Source organism: Ambystoma mexicanum, chromosome 2p (assembly GCF_040938575.1).
Source record: "Ambystoma mexicanum isolate Mex_15411 chromosome 2p, UKY_AmexF1_1, whole genome shotgun sequence".
NCBI lineage: Eukaryota > Metazoa > Chordata > Amphibia > Caudata > Ambystomatidae > Ambystoma > Ambystoma mexicanum.
The window spans coordinates 967155445-967176252 of NC_090923.1; the positions used below are offsets into that span (position 1 = coordinate 967155445).

A 20808-nucleotide genomic window follows, 5' to 3' on the forward strand; every position below is an offset into this window, starting at 1 on the left:
CAAAATGAGAAATGTTTGATACAAGTGGCATAGCTAATGGACAAACGCCCAGGTTATGAAGGTGACGAACGGGGAGCAAAGAGAATGGAGGAGGCACCCCGATAACCGGGGCAGGGGCCTTCCTCCTTTCCGTTCTCTCCCCCCTCCCCCCTCAGGGGCAGGGGAGAGGGCGGCAAGGACAACAAAGGAAAGGGGCCCAAAAGCCCTCGGAAGCCCGCAAAGGGCAACAAAAGAAGGGGGAGGAGCGTGGGCTACATAAGCGGCGAGCGCCCGGCACAGGAACACTTGCAGCTCTTCCAGCAGCCGGGCGCCCGCCAAAATTGGAGGATTTTGTTTTAACACCCTCCCACCCTACAGTTATGGCGGAACCTGGACGTCGTTGTCGCAGGATGACCAGGCGGGTTGTGGCAACCTATGATAAGACAAAGACTCCGAATGAGCCATTGCTAAAACCGGAAGGGGCTTCGCCCATTCTAGACAGCGACTCCTGGGAGCCTAAACGGCGGGGGTGTCTGGCGGTAGCAATTGGGGCTCAAAACTTCCCCCCAACAAACGGCGCTCCCCCAGTCCGCAAAGACCTGCAGGGGCAGGCGGTTCTCAGACTCGAAGGCCTTGGGGGAGTTGTGCCTGCAATGGACATGGAGGTAAAGGGGGAAGCAGGACGAGGCGCAGTCGCCACACTTTTGGAGCTATTTTTAATACCTGTTTGCAGTGGTTGTGTATATGTAAAAATAAATCTGCAAAGGGAAAGGAATGGGGCCTGCAAAATGAGAAATGTTTGATACAAGTGGCATAGCTAATGGACATATGCCCAGGTTATGGATAAACGCAGACTTAGCAAGTTAGGTGTATTACGGGGGGATAGGCAACAAGAAGCAGAGATCCCTGTTCGCAGAGTCTGCCCAGTAAATGTGCCCGAGGATCGGGAGAGGAGTGTATCCTTATACAGATGTGTGTGTATTACAGGGGACAGGCAACAAGAGAGCGAATATCCCCGTTCGCAGAGACTATCAGGGAAATGTGCCTGTGTCTCTGGCAGAGGAATGTATCCTTTTACAGATGCGTATGCTTTTACCGATGGGTGTGCTTTCAAAAGGAAGGGAAAGCATTATTGGTATTAAAATGAATAAATGTAGATGTAATAAGAAGCAGGCAAAGGTTAGATGTAATAAGAAGCAAAAGTGATGCCATCATAGGAGATGTAAGAAGTTAACAAGTGTAACATATGTGATGTGTATGAATGCACAATGTGAGGTTTGGGCATCTAGGCATATATTGATTGTGCATTTATTGAAGTGCTAAGATTTAAGCAAACAAGATATTACCCATTTGAGGATTTTCAGAAGTTAGGTTGCTACACTGCAACATGGACTTTTAGGTGTTTGCAGAAGTTAGAAGTAATCTGCGACGTTGCAACATGGACTTTTAGGAATATTAAGGATAAAGTTGTGCCGAAGAAGTCTGAAAATTAAATTTAGTATAACCCATTTGAAGATTTGCAGACGTTAGGTGGCTACACTGCAACATGGACTTTTAGGTTCTTGCAGAAGTCAGACATTTGCCTAAGAAGTCTGAAAATGAAATTCTTTTAAAGTTTTTATATGGTTGATGTGGGCAAATACATCCAGTGATGGTCAGCGTGAGTGGTGTTGGTGTGACGTAGCGCCACCAGTGGTTATTGTGAGTGGGGTAGTGGAGTCACAGAGGTCAGGGAGGCAGCGCCTACAGCATATAGTTTGAGTGTGGTGTGTGTATGCCACAGAGGTCAAGGAGGTAGCGCCTCCAGCTTCCACTTTGAGTGTGGTGTGTGCCACAGAGGTCGGGGAGGTAGTGCCTCCAGCATAACATTGAGATTTGATGTGAGTGTGCATCCCTGTATAAAAAGATGCATTCTTGTTTCCTCGTCGTAGCAGTGTGGTGTTGTGTGTAGAGTAGGAGATCTATCTAGAGTATTATTTCCCAATAGAAGGGAGGTTTGATAGAGCTATGACGTTTGGGATTTTTCAGCACCACTTGATGTTCGTTGAAAAGGAGTATTAGCTGGTGGAAGGTGTTTTCTCCCTTTGTGTGAGGATAAGGGCATAAGGCCCCACTTGCTTTTGTTCTTTGCAGAGAAGTTTGCGCTGCCCCACCTGCATATGCGAATCTTTGGTGACGTCAGTGTGCGTTGGAGATCAGCTTTCATGTGAATGAGCAAGGTGTGTGAGTGACATTCTTTCCCCGTGTGTTGACATTGTAAAGAATGGAGATGTGTTGTGTTATGCTCCATGATATACCTGTGTGGGTGTAGTGTGTTTTAGTAGAGGAAGGAGATTTGTTATGTAGTACCTGTGTGTGTGTGTGTGTGTGTGTATTGTGTGTTAGTAAAGGAAGGAGATGTGTTATATAGTGACTGCCTGTGGATGCGGGGAGCTGGTGATGTCATGTGGAGTGTTGCCTTATGGATGTTAGAATGTTGACCCAAGGGTTCCACACTCAGGCAGTTAGTGCTCCCCAGCCTGGCTGATGGGAGCCCCAGTGTTATGTCCTGTCTATATCTTCTTGTAACTGTAACTCAAGTACTTGCTAATAAACCTTAGAGGTTACCGTAAGAAGCCTGGACATCACTTTGCAACACAGAGTTATGAGGTGTCCATCTCACTTGACTGAGGCTAACTTTATCTCCCCTCAGGATCGCATTTCACGAAAGACGTTTTACCTCTGAATTTCCTATGTAACAAGATATTGATCCCCCTAGTTTATCATGCATACTATTACACTCTGCCCCACCCACTTCCTTCTCTCAATACCTAGGTGCCATCTAGGCTCCTTGCATTCCCACATCACATGCCGCCGCCCTGGCCAGAAAATCCTGTGCCAAAGTATGCAATCCCCCATCTCTTTCCCCTATGTTACCCTCAATGAAATCCACAGTGCTCTGCTGCTTCCTAGGTATTAGACCCGGTTCCTGTTTGTCAGGCCCTCCCATAATTGAAACCTTGACCTCATAAGAATGACCTCTGCAAGTCTGCAATCCCTGTCACATAACCTCATGCTTCAGCTTCCTCCTGGTCATCGTTGTCCGATCCCTTCTCGTTTTTCTGACACTCCTTCAACAAAGCTATTGCCGGTTCTGGAACTATAAAAATGTACTGCTTCGCTTTATTTACCACGCTCAGGCTCGCAGAGAGTAATATTTATGCTTACACCCCTCCAGCCCCCCGTTTTTGAAGTGCTCTATTGGTGGGTTCAAGCAGCTATCTGCTCCTCTTTTTCTGTACTTGAACTAACATCAGGAAATATTAGAATATGAGAGTTGCTAAACAAGACTTTTCCCTTTCTTTTGGTTATTGCTAGGGGGGTTTTCTAATGTTCTGTCTCATTTCTCAGTTGGAGAAGATTTTTTGGTCGGTTTTCGCGACCTGTGGTATAATAGCACCTGGAATCCTCGATAGGCCCAATTGCCTTTGAGCTATCCCCATCCTCAAATCCAGACAAATCAGAACCTTTAACCCCTGTGGGAAATCCAATGAGCTTCAAGGTTGCAGCTCTCGTGATTTGGGGCCTCTCTGCATGGTCCACCAGTTAGTCACTTTCATAGGAGTACCATCAGTTTCTTTGATTTCACTTAATTTCAGGAGTCAGTTCCATTTTTCGGATCTGCTGTTGCGCTGAATTATTTTCGGTTGCAATCAGCCTAGCTACTGTAAAGTGTTGTTTCGTTTCTACACCGTGGCATCGTTTTAGATAGGGGCTTACTAAGGGATCATAGGCTCTCATGAATTTGTTCAGGGAGCTTTATTTTACTGTGGGCAATGGACCAGCTATCCTCCCTAATCTGCATACTATTGTTCTTGATGCCTGTAAGGACTCGTGAGCTCTTGTGTGGTGGAGTGGGGTTGCGAAATACAATGAAGTTTCTTTTGTTCCCTTTCAACCTGAATTCACATCATTTGGACAGTTCACCCTCTGTTGGCATTGATTGGATAGACTCCTGCGTGGAGGCTGATGCCACGCTGATTACTTGCCAAGCTGCCGAGCTGGTTGTTCTGCTGCCTGCTGCTGGTCCAACCCAACTGTGTTGCCTCAGGCAAATTAAGCATGCATGGTGGTTATTTTGGGTCTTGTATAGTGCCTCCACAATTCATTTGCACCTGGTTTCAGGTGGTGCACATTTGTTGAGAAGTGTATCCTTGTACTTATAGTGTTGGCAATTATCAGCATGCCTACATGGTAATGCTCTATATAGGTGTGCATAGCTATACATGTGGTTGGACAAGGCATACATAAATAGAGAATCTGCGCAGATGCAGAGAAAAGATGCAGAACCACCGATTCTGCCTATTCTGTTTGCACCCGCAGTCATCATAATGAGGGCCAGCGTGTGTGACAAAGGAACCTTTGTAGACTCAGTCAGAGTTGCACTAAAGTGCATTGGGACACAGAAAACTCCCACTATTGTTAAAAGCATTGTGGGGTAAGTTATTAAGTGAAACAAGCATTACAATAAGAAACAGAAATACTAAGACATGCCCTTACCGATGCCTTACCTTGCAAGTAGAACGCCACCGTGTTGATGAAAGGGAAAGAATAATTGACAAAGCCAAGGGCTTGGCTTCTGTATTGAATGACGTATTCGTGTTGACACATACCTAGCATTTTGTTTTAAAGGTTCAACCTCACGTGTGCAGGTGCCAGCATCATAGGCCAAGAAATATGTGAAGGACCATGCACTCTGTTGGAGAGGTGGGGGAAGTGCCTTGAAACACTTGTATATAGGCGCGCTATAAATGTCATATCATATCAAGTGGAGTTTACCAGACCTGGAGTTGAAGCACAAGGGCACAATGGCAGGGCCTTTGAAGGTCACCTAGATGAGCCAGGTTGCCGTTGAGCACCCCCTGAGTGGCTGAGGGATGGCCTTGTACGTGCATGTGCTGGCCCTCAACTGCGCCCCCCTGTCTGCAAGCCCACACTTAATGAAAAGGCTCCCCGATCCATAGACATCCGGCCCTATGCCTGCGGGCACCAATCACCCACACTGCTTCTTACAGACTTTGCTCTTACGCTCTACACCACCTCAGCTCTTTCCAGCTTACACTGTGAGGGTGGGAAGATGAATTCCAATCCCTTGTCCCTCCCTAGGCCCTCAACTAGAAAAATGCAGGGAAACAGGGAGGGACAAGAGACAGCCTATGTAGGAAGAAAAATCCCAGGCCATTGGCCGAAAAGGATTACAGTGTAAACCACATCCTACACAGCTGAAACAGTGCAGTTCTTCGGCAGGATTACAATGGAAACAGAAGCCATCAGGCCGTGGGGATATTTGATATGGTATGGTATGGTACTGTTTATTTATATAGCGCCTATACACAGGCAAGTGTTTCAAAGTGCGCAAGGAAGCTGGGAACACGGGAAAATACAACGGTCGCTCATAGACCTTGAAAATCTGAGACGGTAATAGTCTGCACAGGCAGAGTAAGTGGATAAAACACATTTAACAGTATGGGATATAGCAAATAGGCTTGACGGCGATTCTTCAATTTTAACAATACAATTAGGGTGGTGGAGACACACGAGAAACAGACAGACGATCTTCAGGCATGGTGCGTAGGGATCAAGCAAGTGCACAGAGGGTCACAGGGTTGAGACTGGGGTAAGTGAAGAGAGAGCCACTCTCTTGGGTTAATTTCTGAGTGTGTGTGGGGTGTAGGGCCCAGAGGCAAGTGCGAGAGAAGACTGGCAGGGGTTCCGGGGACCAGTGAGACTCTGAGGTACACCAGGCAGCCAGTCAGCATGCTGGAAGGAATAGGAGGGAGAGAGAGGGAAAGGACAGAGAACTAGGTTAGCAGGGTAGAGGGAGAGAGAAGGAAGAGGCGTGTCTTGAGGAGTTTCAGAAAGGACTGGTTGCAGTAAAGCTAACAAGGAACTGGCCTCACTGAGGCAGTGGGGCCCCCAGAAAGGGACAAGTGCTTCTCAATGCAGGACATTACATCTTGTAATATCACAAGAAGCATGGCTCATAATATCACTGGTTGGTTTCCCAGTCCATGTTTGTTGGGCAAGAGAAGGGTTGATTTCATGTATAATGTCATATATTTAAATATTCAATTCAAGTTGGCAGGTAACAGCCAAAAAGGGAGCATTTGCCAAATACAATACATCAGACGACGGCAGGGGTATTGCACAGTGGATTTTCAAAATGGAAATCTGACAATGGGGCTCATTCCGAGATTGGAGGCAGCCATGGTGCTATTAGCACCATGGCTGCCTCCAATACCGGGTCTGTGTCCGGTCTGGTTGAATGGGGACTTACCGGGACATTCCGACCTGTGTGGACCCGGTAAGTCCCCATTCAACCAACCATTCCCCATTCCCATTTGAGCCCCCATAGGGCTTAATGGGAATGGGGAATGCGCTAATTACGGGCCCGCGAATAACAGGCCTATAATTAGCGCCCTGGTCCCTTAGCAGGACCCGTAAAGGACGTGTGGTCAGACCACACGTTCTTTGCGGTTACCGCTAAGGGACCTCGGAATTGGGCAGCTAGGGTTTACTGGCACTGGTCTCCTTACCGGTGCCCGGTAACCCTTACCGCCCAACTCAGCATGACCCCCAATGTGTACCTCCAACCTAGAGGTGGAGGTAGAAATTGTTAAATGACGCCAAAAAAAAGTGTTTTCAAGTTTTTTCACTGAGAAAAAATTCAGGGAAAAAAACATTTTGATGTGGCCATTGTAAGGGATGAAAGGTTTCTCTGGTACCCACCCTCTCACCACCTTACCCATGTAATGCATGAAAGGGTACAAAAATGGTACATTATAAAAATATACAGTTGTAGTATTTACCACTACTGTGTATTATTCATTTCCGCCATCAATGTGATGGTGAAAATTGATCAAAATGTATCTCATAAAGAGAATTTATCATCACAGGATACTCATGTTGCCAAGTTATTTGGAGAACTAACACCAGGTTTAATCCGATTTTCGTTTAATTTCATTTATTAGTATTATGCAGTTAACAAAAGTAGACCTTTTAATACAATTATAAACAGCTTTCCAATTATGATCAATAAAATAAGTACACATTTAAAATCCAATCAGCAGGATCCAACGTATACAATTACATCAAAAGTTAAAACTACTTAGGACATTTTTAATTTGCGCCAAGAGTTTCATCAGATGATAAATACAAATATCACTATTTGCATTCATAAACAGATTGCAAATATTATCCATATTAACAGTCTTATCCAGTCTCAAACCAGCTGCTTGCAGGTGTAATGATCTTAAATAAATCAAGGAAGGGCATACTAACAGGAGATGTTTTGTGCATTCCATTGTTTGCTCACCACAAAGTTACCTCCTTCAGCTTCAATTCCCTCACAGAGTCTGAGGCGGCTGACATGATCAAAAGTTTCAAACCCTGCCGCTGCCAGGGAGACATATCCCGAGCATCAGTCATTAAAGACTGCGCTGATACTCTTGCTCCTTTCATCGCCACCTTGATCAATGCCTCGTTCGCTGAATGATGCCTGGGTCCTTCCTTGTCTAAAAGAACCTTCTCTGGACCCGGTCATCCCCACAAACTATCGCCCCCATCACCACTGTCCTGTTTCTTCTGAAAATCCTGGACTGAACAGCCCACATCCAGATTCAGCTTTACCTGGAATCTAATAACATCCTAGGCAAGTGCCAATCTGGATTCCGCTCCGTTGATGCCGCTGAATCTGCCCTGCTGGATCTAAAGAACCATTTGGATGCAATCAAAGATACTAGCAAATCAGTCCTTCTACTACTGCTAGACTTGTCTTCAATTTGGTGGACCACCAAATTCTGTGTCGACATCTGACTTTGGCTGCCCACTTCTCCCCAGAAGCCATTGCGTGGATTGCCTCATTTCTATCAGGAAGGACAATGAGATACTTTTCTGCCTGTGCAGCAGCCCCCACCCCAGCTACGGTGTCGGTCAAGGATCCTGCGTGTCCCCCACCCTACAACATATTTACAAAACCCCTATTGGACTTGCTTGATGACAAAGGTATTTCCTACACCAACTATGCGGATGACATGCAGATCCTTCTTCCCCTTACTCGGAACTATACTACGGACATGACTGATCTACACTCAGTCTTTCACGTCATACAGGCTTGGATGGTGTCCCACTATCTTTGTCTAAATGACAAAAAGACTGAAATTCGATAGGTGGGAACACAGAATTCACTAAGTAAGCTCAACCAATCCTACAAATCCTTCACCATAGATGGCATCACCATCCAAGTCTCCAGCGACGTCAAGACCCTGGGCTTCTATCTCAACGCCACATCTCCTTATTTCAGCAGGTCCACACTATCACCTCGTCAGCAGCACACACTCCCAAATTAATCAACACCTGCAGACCCTTCCTAACTACAGAAAGCTGTGTTACCATTTGTGAGAGCTCTCATAGGCTCGAGACTTGATTACTGTAATGCCCTATTGAGTGGAACATCCTCATGTAACATTAACAAGCTTCAAATCATACAAAATAATGCCCTCAGAGCAGCCCTCAACATCCCAATGATGTACCACATTTCAGCTGCAAGAAGGAGAGTTCACCGGCTACCAATCTGTGAGTGAATCATCTTTAAATCCTTAGCTATCACGCATACATGCCTCACCAACTACGCACCAAGTTATCTCTCTCAGAAATTTGCAAAATCATAGTCCTCTAAAGCTGCCCGTTCTCATCAACTCTGTATCCCAAACTTCAAACAACAAAGATCGGGTGGGTCGAGTTTCCCTGCCATTGCCTCCAAGAACTGCAACTCTTTAGCCCCGGCTCTCAGAGCTGAGCAATCATATTGGGTCTTCCGGAAACAGCTCAAGACCTTACTCTTTTCTGCAAATCCCCTTTTGTATGAAAGCCTAAGCCTATACTTCTGTAATCATGCTTGCTATGTCTCCTTGTAACCAGCACCTTCATGCCTCCAGGCTTAGTGCGCTTACCAAATGCAAAAATAAATAAATAAATACATAAATAAATACATAAATACATAAATAAATAAAGTCGGTAGAACCTCCCTCCCTTCGGAATACCATTTCGGGCACCTATCACTCCAAGGGTGGTAATCAAATAAAATGTAAGTTTTAGATATTCCCACATTGAGAAGTTCCCTAGATACCCCTTAATATATTTCAGATTTGACACTCTGTCGTCAATGTACTGAACAAACATATCTGAGAGACTTTTGGCAGCCAGATCGACATAGGTTTGTTCCCTACTATTGACAAACAGGAGTCCACAAACCCAATTTCTGTAGAAAATATACGATTTGCCCAAGACATCCTCCAGCAATCATGTGGCCCAATACTCACAGCTTTTGTGAATGTCAATAATGATGCTCTTTTTTATGAGCAAACTAGGAGTTTCAATGACCTTCCATAACAGCCCTTGTAAGTAATCACATGTGGAATTGAAAGGTTTCCAATATAAAGTGAAACAGCGTAAGAGGTTCTTAGGCCGAATAGCTCTAATCTCAAATTTGAGGTTAGTGTATTCAGCCAGAGTGTTCTTCGGAAGTAAATATTTTGCTCCAACTTTTTTATTTCAATTATCTTATCCCTGGCCCAGATTTCAGAGGTGTACACACTTACTGGAAGGATCTTAATTAAGTATAGACTGATGATAACCCCAACAGAGTAGCCCCCGCAGTGATGGGACATAGATCTTATGGCACCTGACACCTGCGATACTTGGATCTGAACCTGTTCCAAATGTGCCTTCCAATTAAGGGAAGAGTCCACCATAATACCCAAATATCGACACATAGTCACCTCTTCCACCGATACTTGGTTACGTTTCCAAGGGTTTATAGTCATAATGTAGAAAAAAAATGTCGACTTACAAAAATGTAGAAAAAAAAATGTAGAAATCAATAATGTCGAAAACCTATACATATAATGAAAAGAGTCAATTTTTCGAAAAAAAAATGTCGAAAAAAATGTCAATTAACACTATCAATAAATAAATAAACAAGAAGAGTATCATTTACTAGGGGGGGTCCACCCCCCACCACCCTCTCACCCCTCATACTCAACACATTTTAATTATATATATATTTATTAATTTTTTTCGAAAAAATTCAAAAAAATGTAGAAAATATTCGACATTATTGTTTTTCGACATTATTGTTTTCTAAAAAAAAATCGACATTTTGACTTTCTACATTATTGCATTCTACATTATGACTGACCACCGTTTCCAAGTAGGTTTGACATGAGCCTTGGAAGATTTAGATCTGAAAACCACATTCTTGGTTTTCCCAGTATTGATCTTAAGAGAATTCTGGTGCGTGTATACAGCAGGTTTATCCAATGAGGACTGCAATCCCTTTGGTGTGCAGTGCAGTATTGCAACATCGTCGGCCTATGCGAGCCACTGAAGTCCAACATTCCCCAATTTAGGCAGTAAAGAGGCTGAATTTTCGAATCCTGCTCCCAAATAGGCCAACTAGAGGTTGAATAAAATGGGAGGAAGGACATAACCTTGTTTAAGACCATGTTGGTGTAAATCCAACCAGTCATGGTGCCATGATGGTCCATGCATATTTGTACCCTAGTGTTGTCATGTAGAGCAATAATCATATTAAGAAGGCCAGTGGGAATGTTCCAGTTCTTAAGTTTCGACCAAAGTCTATTCCTCACTACAGTATCAAATGCTGCGCTATATTCTATAAATGCCTGTTTGGACCGCTTGTTTACATATCAACAAAGGCTGCTCGATAACAGTAACTAGCGCCAGCATGTTCACAGTCGTGCAAGCACGTTTCCTAAAAACCAGTTTGGTTGATTGGTAGGAGCGTATTATCATCAATCCAGGTGTTCAGTTCGGAAAGAAGTACATGTGCAATGATCTTAGCATGGGCGTCGAGCATCGCCAATAAATGGTCATTTCCGGGATTGGCGCCACATCTTCTTGTGTACTGGGACGATGATATTCTCAGTCCAAGATATAGGCAGATAATTAGATAGGATGATCCAATGAAACAGCCCATTCAAAGTCTTAGCCCAGATGATTGGAATAGCCTTTATTAACAAATTGCAAATCCAGTCGGGCCAGGTGCTCTGGAAGATTTAATTGTGCCAATAATTTTGGCTAAATCCAGATATCACAATGTATATTGCCATCGGTCATGGCTGGAAGTATTAACAATATAGGAGGAGGCAGGTCTACTCAAAGTATTGTTAATATGTGCTTTCCAATCATCATGGGAGACCCCCACAGATTGTACTTGTGCTATTACAGACAGTGTTGATGATATTCCAAAATGATTTAACGTCATTAGTTTGTGAGCTAATTACCAATCTCTCCCATGTCTTGCACTCAATACTTTGCTTATGATTTTTGAGTCACTTCTGATAATTATCACTTATTTTCTTTACTATTTTAGCATGATTAGTGGATAAAGTAGAATCAGAATACGTAATTCTGCATGTTAGATCCTTTTCCTGTCACAAGTTCTTTATCAAAGTGATGACAATGAACAGCATTTTTAAATCCCACTCCCAACCTTACCTTAGTTCTATTGTTATTCAGGATATGAGACTGTACCGAATTTATGTAACTTTCATATCCATTAATACTTAATACGGCCTCTGATGTCCTCCAGGCCCTGTGTATAACAACCCGTGGTTTCCACACTCGGTGATAAAAGATAAAAGACTAACAGCGGCCTGCTGATCAGCTTCCTCTATATTGTTAGTACTCCATGTGCTGCGATTAAGCTGTAGACTGGTAGTCAAGATACCAGCCTCCCCCGATTGGTTGCAGATCTATAACGGTCTAGACTAGCAATCAAGGGATAGTGATCCCTCTTGTGTCCCTGCAGAATACTCATATCAATGAGCAACATGCCAAAGGCAACCCACACAGAGATAGATTCAATGATGCTAGAGCTGTTAGAGGAAACTGTTGTGATGTATGTGCTTAGCAGTAGTTGGAACATTGACAGTGAATATGGAGTGCTTGGAATGTAGAGTGTCCAGCCCCAGCTGTGGAATGTTATTCCTTGATTATGGTCAGTTGCTCCACTGCTATCTTGTGCATTGTTTGGGGATTTTATGCTGTTCCCTTATCTTAGAATAAACAACTAATGTACACCCAGAAGTGTGAGGACCTCATAATTACATTGGCGAGGAGGATTTAAAGAGGTTGCAGACCCCCTCCATTAAGTGCGGCCAGCAATCAGCTCTGAAGACAAGGAGCAAAACAACATGCAGTGGCAGCCATTTCAGAAGAGACTGAGCAAGACAGGAGACTAGATACAGCTGAGAGGCAGCACCGGAGGCAGGAAGAGCTGCAGCCTTTCAAGGAGAAACAAAGGGAACGAAACAGCGTGCAGCGGCGGCCACTTCAGGAGAGACTGAATGGAAGGATAGCACAGTAGGACCATGAGCACAGAACGCTCACCCATACTCACCGGAATCGCAGCAAAAGTATGTGTACAAGCGCGAAGAGGAAGAGCAGTTGTGAGGTGTGGTGAGCAGGGCGCGTGCCGATTGAGCCCTGCTCGCCTAATATCCAAGGCAAGCAGTGGGCATTAACGTTTCAGCAGAGGGGGCAGGGCCGTGTTAACGGCGTGCGTGCCCTCACAGCAGGTCGCGAGAGCAAAAAGTGATCAGCCGGGAAGCACAACGTCACATCAGGACATGCATAAGATCAGCTGACAAGTTGGAGCTGGAAGAATGCGGCAGGCACATTTCGTTTGCTCCAAACCAGAGAAGTGTAACCGTGTGTGTGCCCAGGGCCCTTGGGCAAGAGCACATATGCAAGTAATTATGGCAAGAATTGTTAAAGAGCTCCCAAAGAACAATGAGGTGAGAGTGAATACATTTATTTTATTTTCTTAATGCAACATTGTGTTGTAAACCACCAATTGAATCAAGGGAGAAACTAAAGGTCCAGTACATACAATACTGTTAAATAAGGCATACCGCCTGGAAGCAAACATCAGACACAAGGGTTATATACTACCAACACAGTGAGTATTGTCACAGAGGGCGCAGTAGGCGGAGAGACAGATAAAGAGGGAATGCAAACACCACTGCGATAATGTCCATAGAAGGCGTCCCAGGACCACATGTGTTTATGGCGAGTCCCGGTCCTGTGAAAGTAAAATGGGCAGCTTGGAAGAAAGGTTTCATACACTATATGAAGGCTGCATGCGGGAACAGCATTTCAGCTGAACGTAAAGTTTCCCTATTAATGCATTTCCTTTGGTATGAGGGCCAGAGGATTTATTAGACTTTGCCGGAGATTGCTGACCTTGACCAGGAAAGTGGGGTCAATGAGTTTGACAATGCATTAGTGAAATCTGATCCCCATTTTAATGTTAAGACGAGTACTGTGTTGGAGGGATACGATTTTGGAGTGAAGGAACAATGAGAGTGAGAAAATGTGGAAGAGTTAATTATGGCATTGTGCCATCTGGCACTGAGTTGCAAATTCGGGGAGAAACTGGGCGAATAAATACGAGACCAATTCATGATTCATTGTTCAAATGACAAAAGGAAACTTGGCTGAAGGAGGAGCCAAATTTGGAGGAGATGATGGCAATAGCGAAAAGGGTGGAGCACACAATGCAATGTGTGGCGAAGTTGGCCAGTAAGGAGAATAGAGTGTTACCGAGTGAAATACTCAGGGTGGATGATTCCACCAAGGAATATAAGAATGTGAAAAAAGGGAAGGAAAAAGCCCAGAGGGGGCTTGAAGGGGTGGATGTGAAGGGTAACAAAGTCAAACGGGGCTAAGGGTGGTGAAAGATTGTGTTTTCGCTATGCAAGTGCAAGTCACTTTGCTATCTCGCTAGTGTGCCCAGGAAGAAAGGTAACTTGCAATAAGTGTAAGAGATGGGGTCATTATGCAAATTGCTGCAAAAATTATATGTTGAGTGGTGGGAAGAAGGTGTTCTATGTGGGTGAGGAAGTGCACCAGTCATCTGGTGAGGAGGAAGAGAAGCGGGTAGAAATTGTCACAGTGAATATGGTAATGCACAGTGGAGAAGATAATTGTGATAGTCCATCTGCAATATTTGAGTGAATGGGAAGGTAGTGTGGATGATGGCTGATTCCAGAGCAAAGTTATCACTTATGTCATGCAAAGTGTATGAAAGCGTTGTGGGTGGAAATGTAGCAGATCTGGCTCCTTAAGATAAAAGACCTGGTGGGTACAATTGTGGGAAGATTGACGTCACAAGGTACTTTTTGGCATGTTTGCAGTTCAAAGGGAGAGATACCCAAGGCAAGGTATACGTCACAAATATTGGGGAGACATTGCTAGGATCGAGGGAGCGGAAAGGTCTAAAAATAAATTAGACCCTAATATGCATGATCAAGTGCTCAATGTGGGAGAAGGAATGAGTGTGGTGGAACATTTTCCAAGCGTATTTTTAAAAAAGATTGGGTGCATGAAAGGAATGGTGCACAAGATTGTTTTAAAGGAAGGAAGTACAGCGGGGGTGACAAAACTTTGATCTGTTCCCATGGCACTTAGGGATGGAGTGGGAGATGAACTAAAGAGGTTGAGAGAGGCAGGAATGATCAAACCTACAAGAATTGTTGAGTGGATATCTCCCCTCATGGTTGTCAGGAAATCCAGTGGGGAACTGAGGGTATGTGTGGATTTGAGGGAATTGAATAAATGTGCCATAGCGGAGAGAGAACCTTTGCCCAACATGTGGGAGATGTTAGTGTTGGTTGATGGGGCAACATTTTTTACCAAGTTGGACATGGCATCTTATTACCACCAGATACAGTTGGATGAAGCATCCAGAAGTCTCACAGCATTTATTGCACACAAAGACATTTTCCAATTTTGCAGGATGCCATTTGGTTTAGTGTCCACGTCATCGGTCTATCAAAAGGTGATGGACAAGTTACCGAAAGGAATGGAAGGAGTATGCTGTTTTCAGGACGACATCTTGGTGTGTGGAGATACATGGGAAAATCATGAAGAGAATGTGAGAAAGGTGGTGGAAGAGGTGGGAGAGAGAGACATAACTTTGAGGGTGGAGAAGTGTACATTTGGGAAGCATGTTGTGGAATATGTGGGACATGAGATATCAGCGGAAGGACTGCAACCAAGAAAGGATTTGGTGGATGGCATTAAGAAAGTAGGATCTCCCAAAGGAAAAAGGGAGTTACGATCCTTCCTGGGTATGATAGAATTTTATCATACGTTTGTTAATAATTTTGCCGACAAGGTAACTAATATGAAAGGCTTGCTCAAAAAGGGTGTTGAATTTGAGAGGGGAATGTCAAATGCAATGGCGATGTTTGACACTGGAAAGAAGTGTACTATTTCAGTGGATGTGTGTGAGGCAGGGATTGATGCGGTGTTAACCCAGTTTTGGAATGACAGCCAGGACATTGTTGTTATGCATGCATCAAGGATGCTACGAGGTGCGGAGAGGAACTACTGTGTCTTGGAAAAAGAGACTTTGGCATGCCATTGGGGCATCAAAATATTTAGCAATTTTATGTGGGGGTAGAGTTTACTATCAGAACCGACCATAGACCACTCAAATCCATTTTTGAGAAGAAAGGATTGGATAAGGTGTCAAGGAGGGTAGCATGTTGGGTGGCATGGTTGCAGGGACACAAATTTAATGTGGAGGTTATTTCTGGTAAAGAGAATGTGAGGGCAGACTACATGTCACGGCTTGGTGAGGATGAGAGTGGGGTAGAGGACGTGTCGGTGAAGGAGGAGGAAATAACCGATATGGTATTGGTATCCCACAATGGGGTGATTACCCAGAGGAATGGGTAGCTACAACGAGGGCAGAGGAGATTTTTGTGCATGTCAAGAGATTTGTCCAGGAAGGGTGGCCAGAAAAAAGGCTTTTGAGTGTGGAGGAGAGATCCTTGTGGGAGGTAAGGTCGGAGCTAGGTGTGCGTGATGGCATCTTGTATCGTTGGGAACGTGTTGTAGCCCCCAATGCCTTGAGGAGGAGACTGGTAGAGATTAGCCATCAAGGGCATATTGGTGTGTATAAACCAAATGAGTTTTTAGTGGAGAGTATTGGTGGCCTGGATTTGATAGTGATGTGGAAAGGATGGTTGGGAAGTGCATTGAATGTGACATGTGTGGAAAGAATGTTGTAGCGAAACAACAACCCATGGTAAATGTTGGTGCCCAAGATAAACTATGGAGTGAGTTGGCGATGGATATTGTAGGACTCATTGATATGGGGAGTGGCAGTAGAAGATCTATTGTTGTCTTGGTAGATCTGTTTTTGAGATGGACAGAGTTTTGAATTGTGTGGGATGTGACGGGACAGAGCATGGTGACGTTTTTGCAGGATATCTTTGAGAGGAAAGGGTTTCCGGTCTCAGTCTTGACTGATAATGGAAGGCAAATAACTGGAGAGTATTTTCAAGGGTATTTGGAGTTGTGTGGTGTAAAACATAAGAGAACGGCATTGTACCAACCGCAGAGAAATTGTATGGTAGAAAGGGTTAATCAGTGTGTGGTGCAAGTGGTGGTGTATTGGGGAGGATCATCTGAGCGGCGGCTACCGTTAACTATGGTCAGGACAAAAGAATATAGCAAAGTCGGCCACCTTTAAAAACTTTTTCCACATACTAAATGTGTTTTTTTATTATTATTATTTAAAATGATAGAGTTTATACATAAACTTTTCATTTGGGTTCATAAAATGTTATCTCATGATCGGCTGAGTATTTCTGTCTGTTGTTTTCTCATACAAAGATAGTTTGTCAAGGGTTGCAACAGCAAATTAATCGAATAAAACAAAGGGAAGTCGGGAAAGGCAGAGAAGAGAGAAATCAAAGGAAAAAAAGGAGAAAAAGGTGATTTTTCTTCTATATATCATCTTTAGGTTTGGTACTTTTGTATAGTCCAAAATGTCCGAGAGAAATTGAACAACTGTCTATATCAGTTTCTTGTTGTGTCCTCTTAGTATCTTTGTCCATCTGGAGTCACCTTCTTCTTGTTGGGCAGATATCTTAAATGGATCTCCAAAGAGGGCTCTCTTGGCGACAAGGGCGGGACATGTCATGATTAGGTGATTCAGCGTTTCAGGTGTAAACGTGTTATTATTACAGGTACGTGCCGTAAGAGCCCCAGTTTCATGTCCTCATGCCCTAAAAGATGAGAATTGCCTCTATTGTTCCAGGTTAATAATAAAGTCATTTCATTAGGGGCATGTGGTGTCAGATGACTTAAATACATTTGATAGCCAATCCCAACATTCACTCCTAGTTCTCCCATTCCCAGTTACCGTCAAGCCTGCATCAGTCAGTTTAGTAATGGTTAGGAAACCCTCTTGCACTCTTAATCCAATGCTACCTGACTCGAGTTGTCCTCCAGAACCCTGATGAATAGTTGGATGCTCATCACCCTTGCTATATCTATGATCACAAAAGACCTTAGAGCCTGTTCCATTGTTGTCTTCACCAAGATTCACTTGGCAGTATTTAGTCCTGGTTATAACTCTAGGTACCCAAGCATGCTTTTCTGTTTCTGGAGGGGCCAGCACAGTATCGACAATCATACAGTCATAACCCCTTCTACCCAAAGCAGAATCAAATTGCATAATATTATTAATAGCATCCAATGACTTAAAGAACACCGTTAAGGTAGCATAATTACAATCTTCATGGATGTATACAATCTGTATATCCTTGCTACCAATATAGTGCAGTGGGATAATGGTATGCAACAGTTCCAGAAACCTAGCTCTCTTTATATAGTGCACATCACTAGTACAAAACAGGCTGTGAATCTCCAGTCCTTTACATTTCAGAACTGCAGGTGCATATTTAATTTGTATCAATCCCCTGAGAAGTTTCGATACCACAATCCATTCTATCACTATTTACAGAGTGTGATGCTTCTTTTCCAAAGTTCTCAAGAGACCTTGCCACCATTGGCGCATCATTAACCTGGTTCCTGTGATCTAAGTACAGGATGTGCAATCACTGATGAAGCCCTACTGTTATAGCTATCTTCCAATGCTACATCAGCTACTAAACAAGTATACGTTTTAGCTCGAGCCCTGTCATTCTCTGTAGTCTGCATCATGACATCTTTCTGTGTTGTATGCCTTATTGCCCCAGAGGCACAGTCCAGATATTCTAGATCAACCAAGACCTCATCCTGAATGCCAACTGCTGCCTTCAATTTATTTTCCTTGAGTACAGCTCGTATACCCTCTCTGTGTCCAAACTACGCATATGATTTCCACGGTTGTGCTGCATCAAAAAGACTGTATATCACTGTTGTCTTCTTATTTTGAGCGTGTTCTCTAATTTCACCTTTTTCCGTCAATATTAAGTGAGACGCCCACTACACTGCCACCACCCATTTTTGGGTTACCTTTCTTTTTCTGAAAATACTTCACATTACAAAGTACTGACTGCCCGTGACTCTACCCCAATAGCTCCTTCGTCAAAGCCAACAGGATCAGTTTCAATTAACTGCATTACTTCACCTTCAGTGTCAGTAAGAATAGATTCCGTTATTGTTCTACCTGTCCTTCTAGTCGCATACATCACTGCTTGGCTAATACCCTTCTTGGATCTCCTCCCTTGTTTCTTTCCAACCTCCCACTCCTTAAGTTGATTTCGATCTTGTTCACAAATCATTTCTCAGCCACCGTCGGCCTGCCCCTCTAAACCATGTTTCTCCGATACCACCCTAGTAGGAATTCTATCAAGAGTGTCAAGTATCATGGCTTCATTAGAGGCCAGCTTCTTCAAAACAAGGGATTGTAGATCTAGTTTCTGCTCTAGGATCTCACATTAACCAATCCCCACAGTAAGAAAATTCTCAAGTATGTTAAACTTTGTGGAAGATGAACAACTCACAGCACTTCCCTGTGAAATGTTTAAATTGACCTCCTCCTCCTCTACTCCCTCATATGTCATTACTTCTGCATTTCAGGAGCAAGGTGAATGGCAATCATGTCCACAATGATAAATTGCGACTGTCTATCACCATTACCAACACCAAAAATAGATTCTATGGACGGCGGTAGGCCCTGTCCGCAAGTGCTTACGTTTGTTAATACCACAGGCTCCTCTGCCCTTGTCTCATTCCCCCCCTGCTACCACATTGATATTACAATCGGACACCAATAATCCACCATTGTTTGGGGGCGGGGTTGTATCTCATCCACAATTCTTTCAATGGTCTTAGAACCCAAACAGTTTGGTGAGGTTGACAAGTCTGCCAGATTAGAATCCTCAGCCTTTTTAGAAAAATAGACAGTAATCTTTACTGTGTCCTCAATGTTGGCAGCTCGTATTGTTTGCCTCAGAGGATAAAACCATTGAGGCAATTTGACATTCTCCACCACTCTGATTAGCTCAGCCTCCTGTACTTGAATGTTGCCACTCTCTGGCCCATTCAGAGGAGGGTTAGAGGACTTCACAGGGCTGTCAACCCTTTCCGCCATTTCTTCCTGGCTGTCTGATGACATGACAGCGAAGCGCTTTGCGTGCGTCGCTGCTGTGCCGCAGCCGCGTCGCTTCAACGTACAGAAAGTGAATTTATATGACCTGAGCAGCTCCGCCCCACATAAACCACTCAGGCTTCTGGTAGCAGTAGTCCTCTTGGTGTGGACCTGTAAAAGATAGGCAGTAGTTCGGAGATTGCAGTCAAACGGGTAAATGCAGCCTCAGCTTGCAGGAGTGAATTTATATCACGTGAGCCGCTCAAATTGCGAGTGCTCTGCCCCACAGGCGCCGCTCAAGCTTCTGGTAGCAGTAGTCCTCTCAGCGTGGACCTGTTCGCTATTCCTGGCTTCTTGTTTTGTATCTGCTGAGTGGAAACTTCCCTTTTTTCTATTGGGTATTCTTAATCAGGTTAGGTTGGGCAATACAGCAAACTCCCCTTATCTATCACCACTTACACCAATTTTCATGAATCGCGCCAAAGGGCATCAAAAGCTTGGCAACCTTTCTGCATAATCACCCTGAGATCTGCAGTAAAAACAAATATGGCTCATTTGTGTTATGAAGAGTAACCCACTTACCTTTACTGTGTCGACTGGGTGGCCCACAACTAGTCCCAAGGCTCCTGTGAAACAATAGATACAGCGGGTGAGATATGTTTTGCACTGCATTTTAGTTTATTGTTGTTTTTGTGTAGTTCTAAATATCACCCGGCAGTCACTTTGTGGCGCTACAGGTTGTAGGTGAAAAGGTGAATGGGGGAGGTGAAGGGCCTTGAACATCAGGATATCTTATCCGTCTTCGCTGACCCCGTGGGAAAATGAAGCACTCCAGTAGTGTGTGATTGTGATGCTTGCGGGATGCATTTCAGTACATGACAATGCATCACACTGCGTTGATAATGAATTTGTGTTTGAAAAGCGAAACCCACTGGATGCTGTGATGTAACCTTTCATTTGGGGTGGGATGTGTAGTTTTGCTCTGAATATAAGCTGAATGTCAAAGATAAACTTCCCACCATCTGTCCCAGCACAGGACGGAAGAATGCACACTACACCCCGTCTAATTGTGTGAAAAAAAATATCCTGGTCACCAATTCGAATGCAGTAAATAAATAAGGTCTAAATATACAGTAATTCAAAGCATGTCTACAGATGAGTGTTTGCAGACACGCGGTGTTAGAAATAGACACAAGTAGAAAGACGCTTTTTCGCTGTGGTGTATGGAAGTCTTACTGGTATGCAGTGATTATATCGGATAGGAAATAACAAATGTAAAATATATAGGGGTTGGGCTAAGCGTTTAAAAGGTGTGGGGGACCGGGTAGGGGACGGGGTTAGAAGCGTAGGTAAACAGGAGTTTCAGGGCC

General features: G+C 44.0%; 1 protein-coding gene across 4 annotated transcripts in view; it reads right to left on the reverse strand.

Annotated features, from left to right (window-relative positions):
• The window catches only part of SLC25A45 (solute carrier family 25 member 45), a 308119-nt gene that overhangs the window by 103064 nt on the left and 184247 nt on the right, over positions 1-20808 (reverse strand). For all 4 annotated transcript variants that reach the window (XM_069644766.1, XM_069644764.1, XM_069644767.1 and 1 more), the window contains one exon: positions 20021-20064. In XM_069644766.1, the coding sequence (XP_069500867.1) occupies positions 20021-20064 (44 nt within the window). The remainder of the gene's footprint in view (positions 1-20020; positions 20065-20808) is intronic.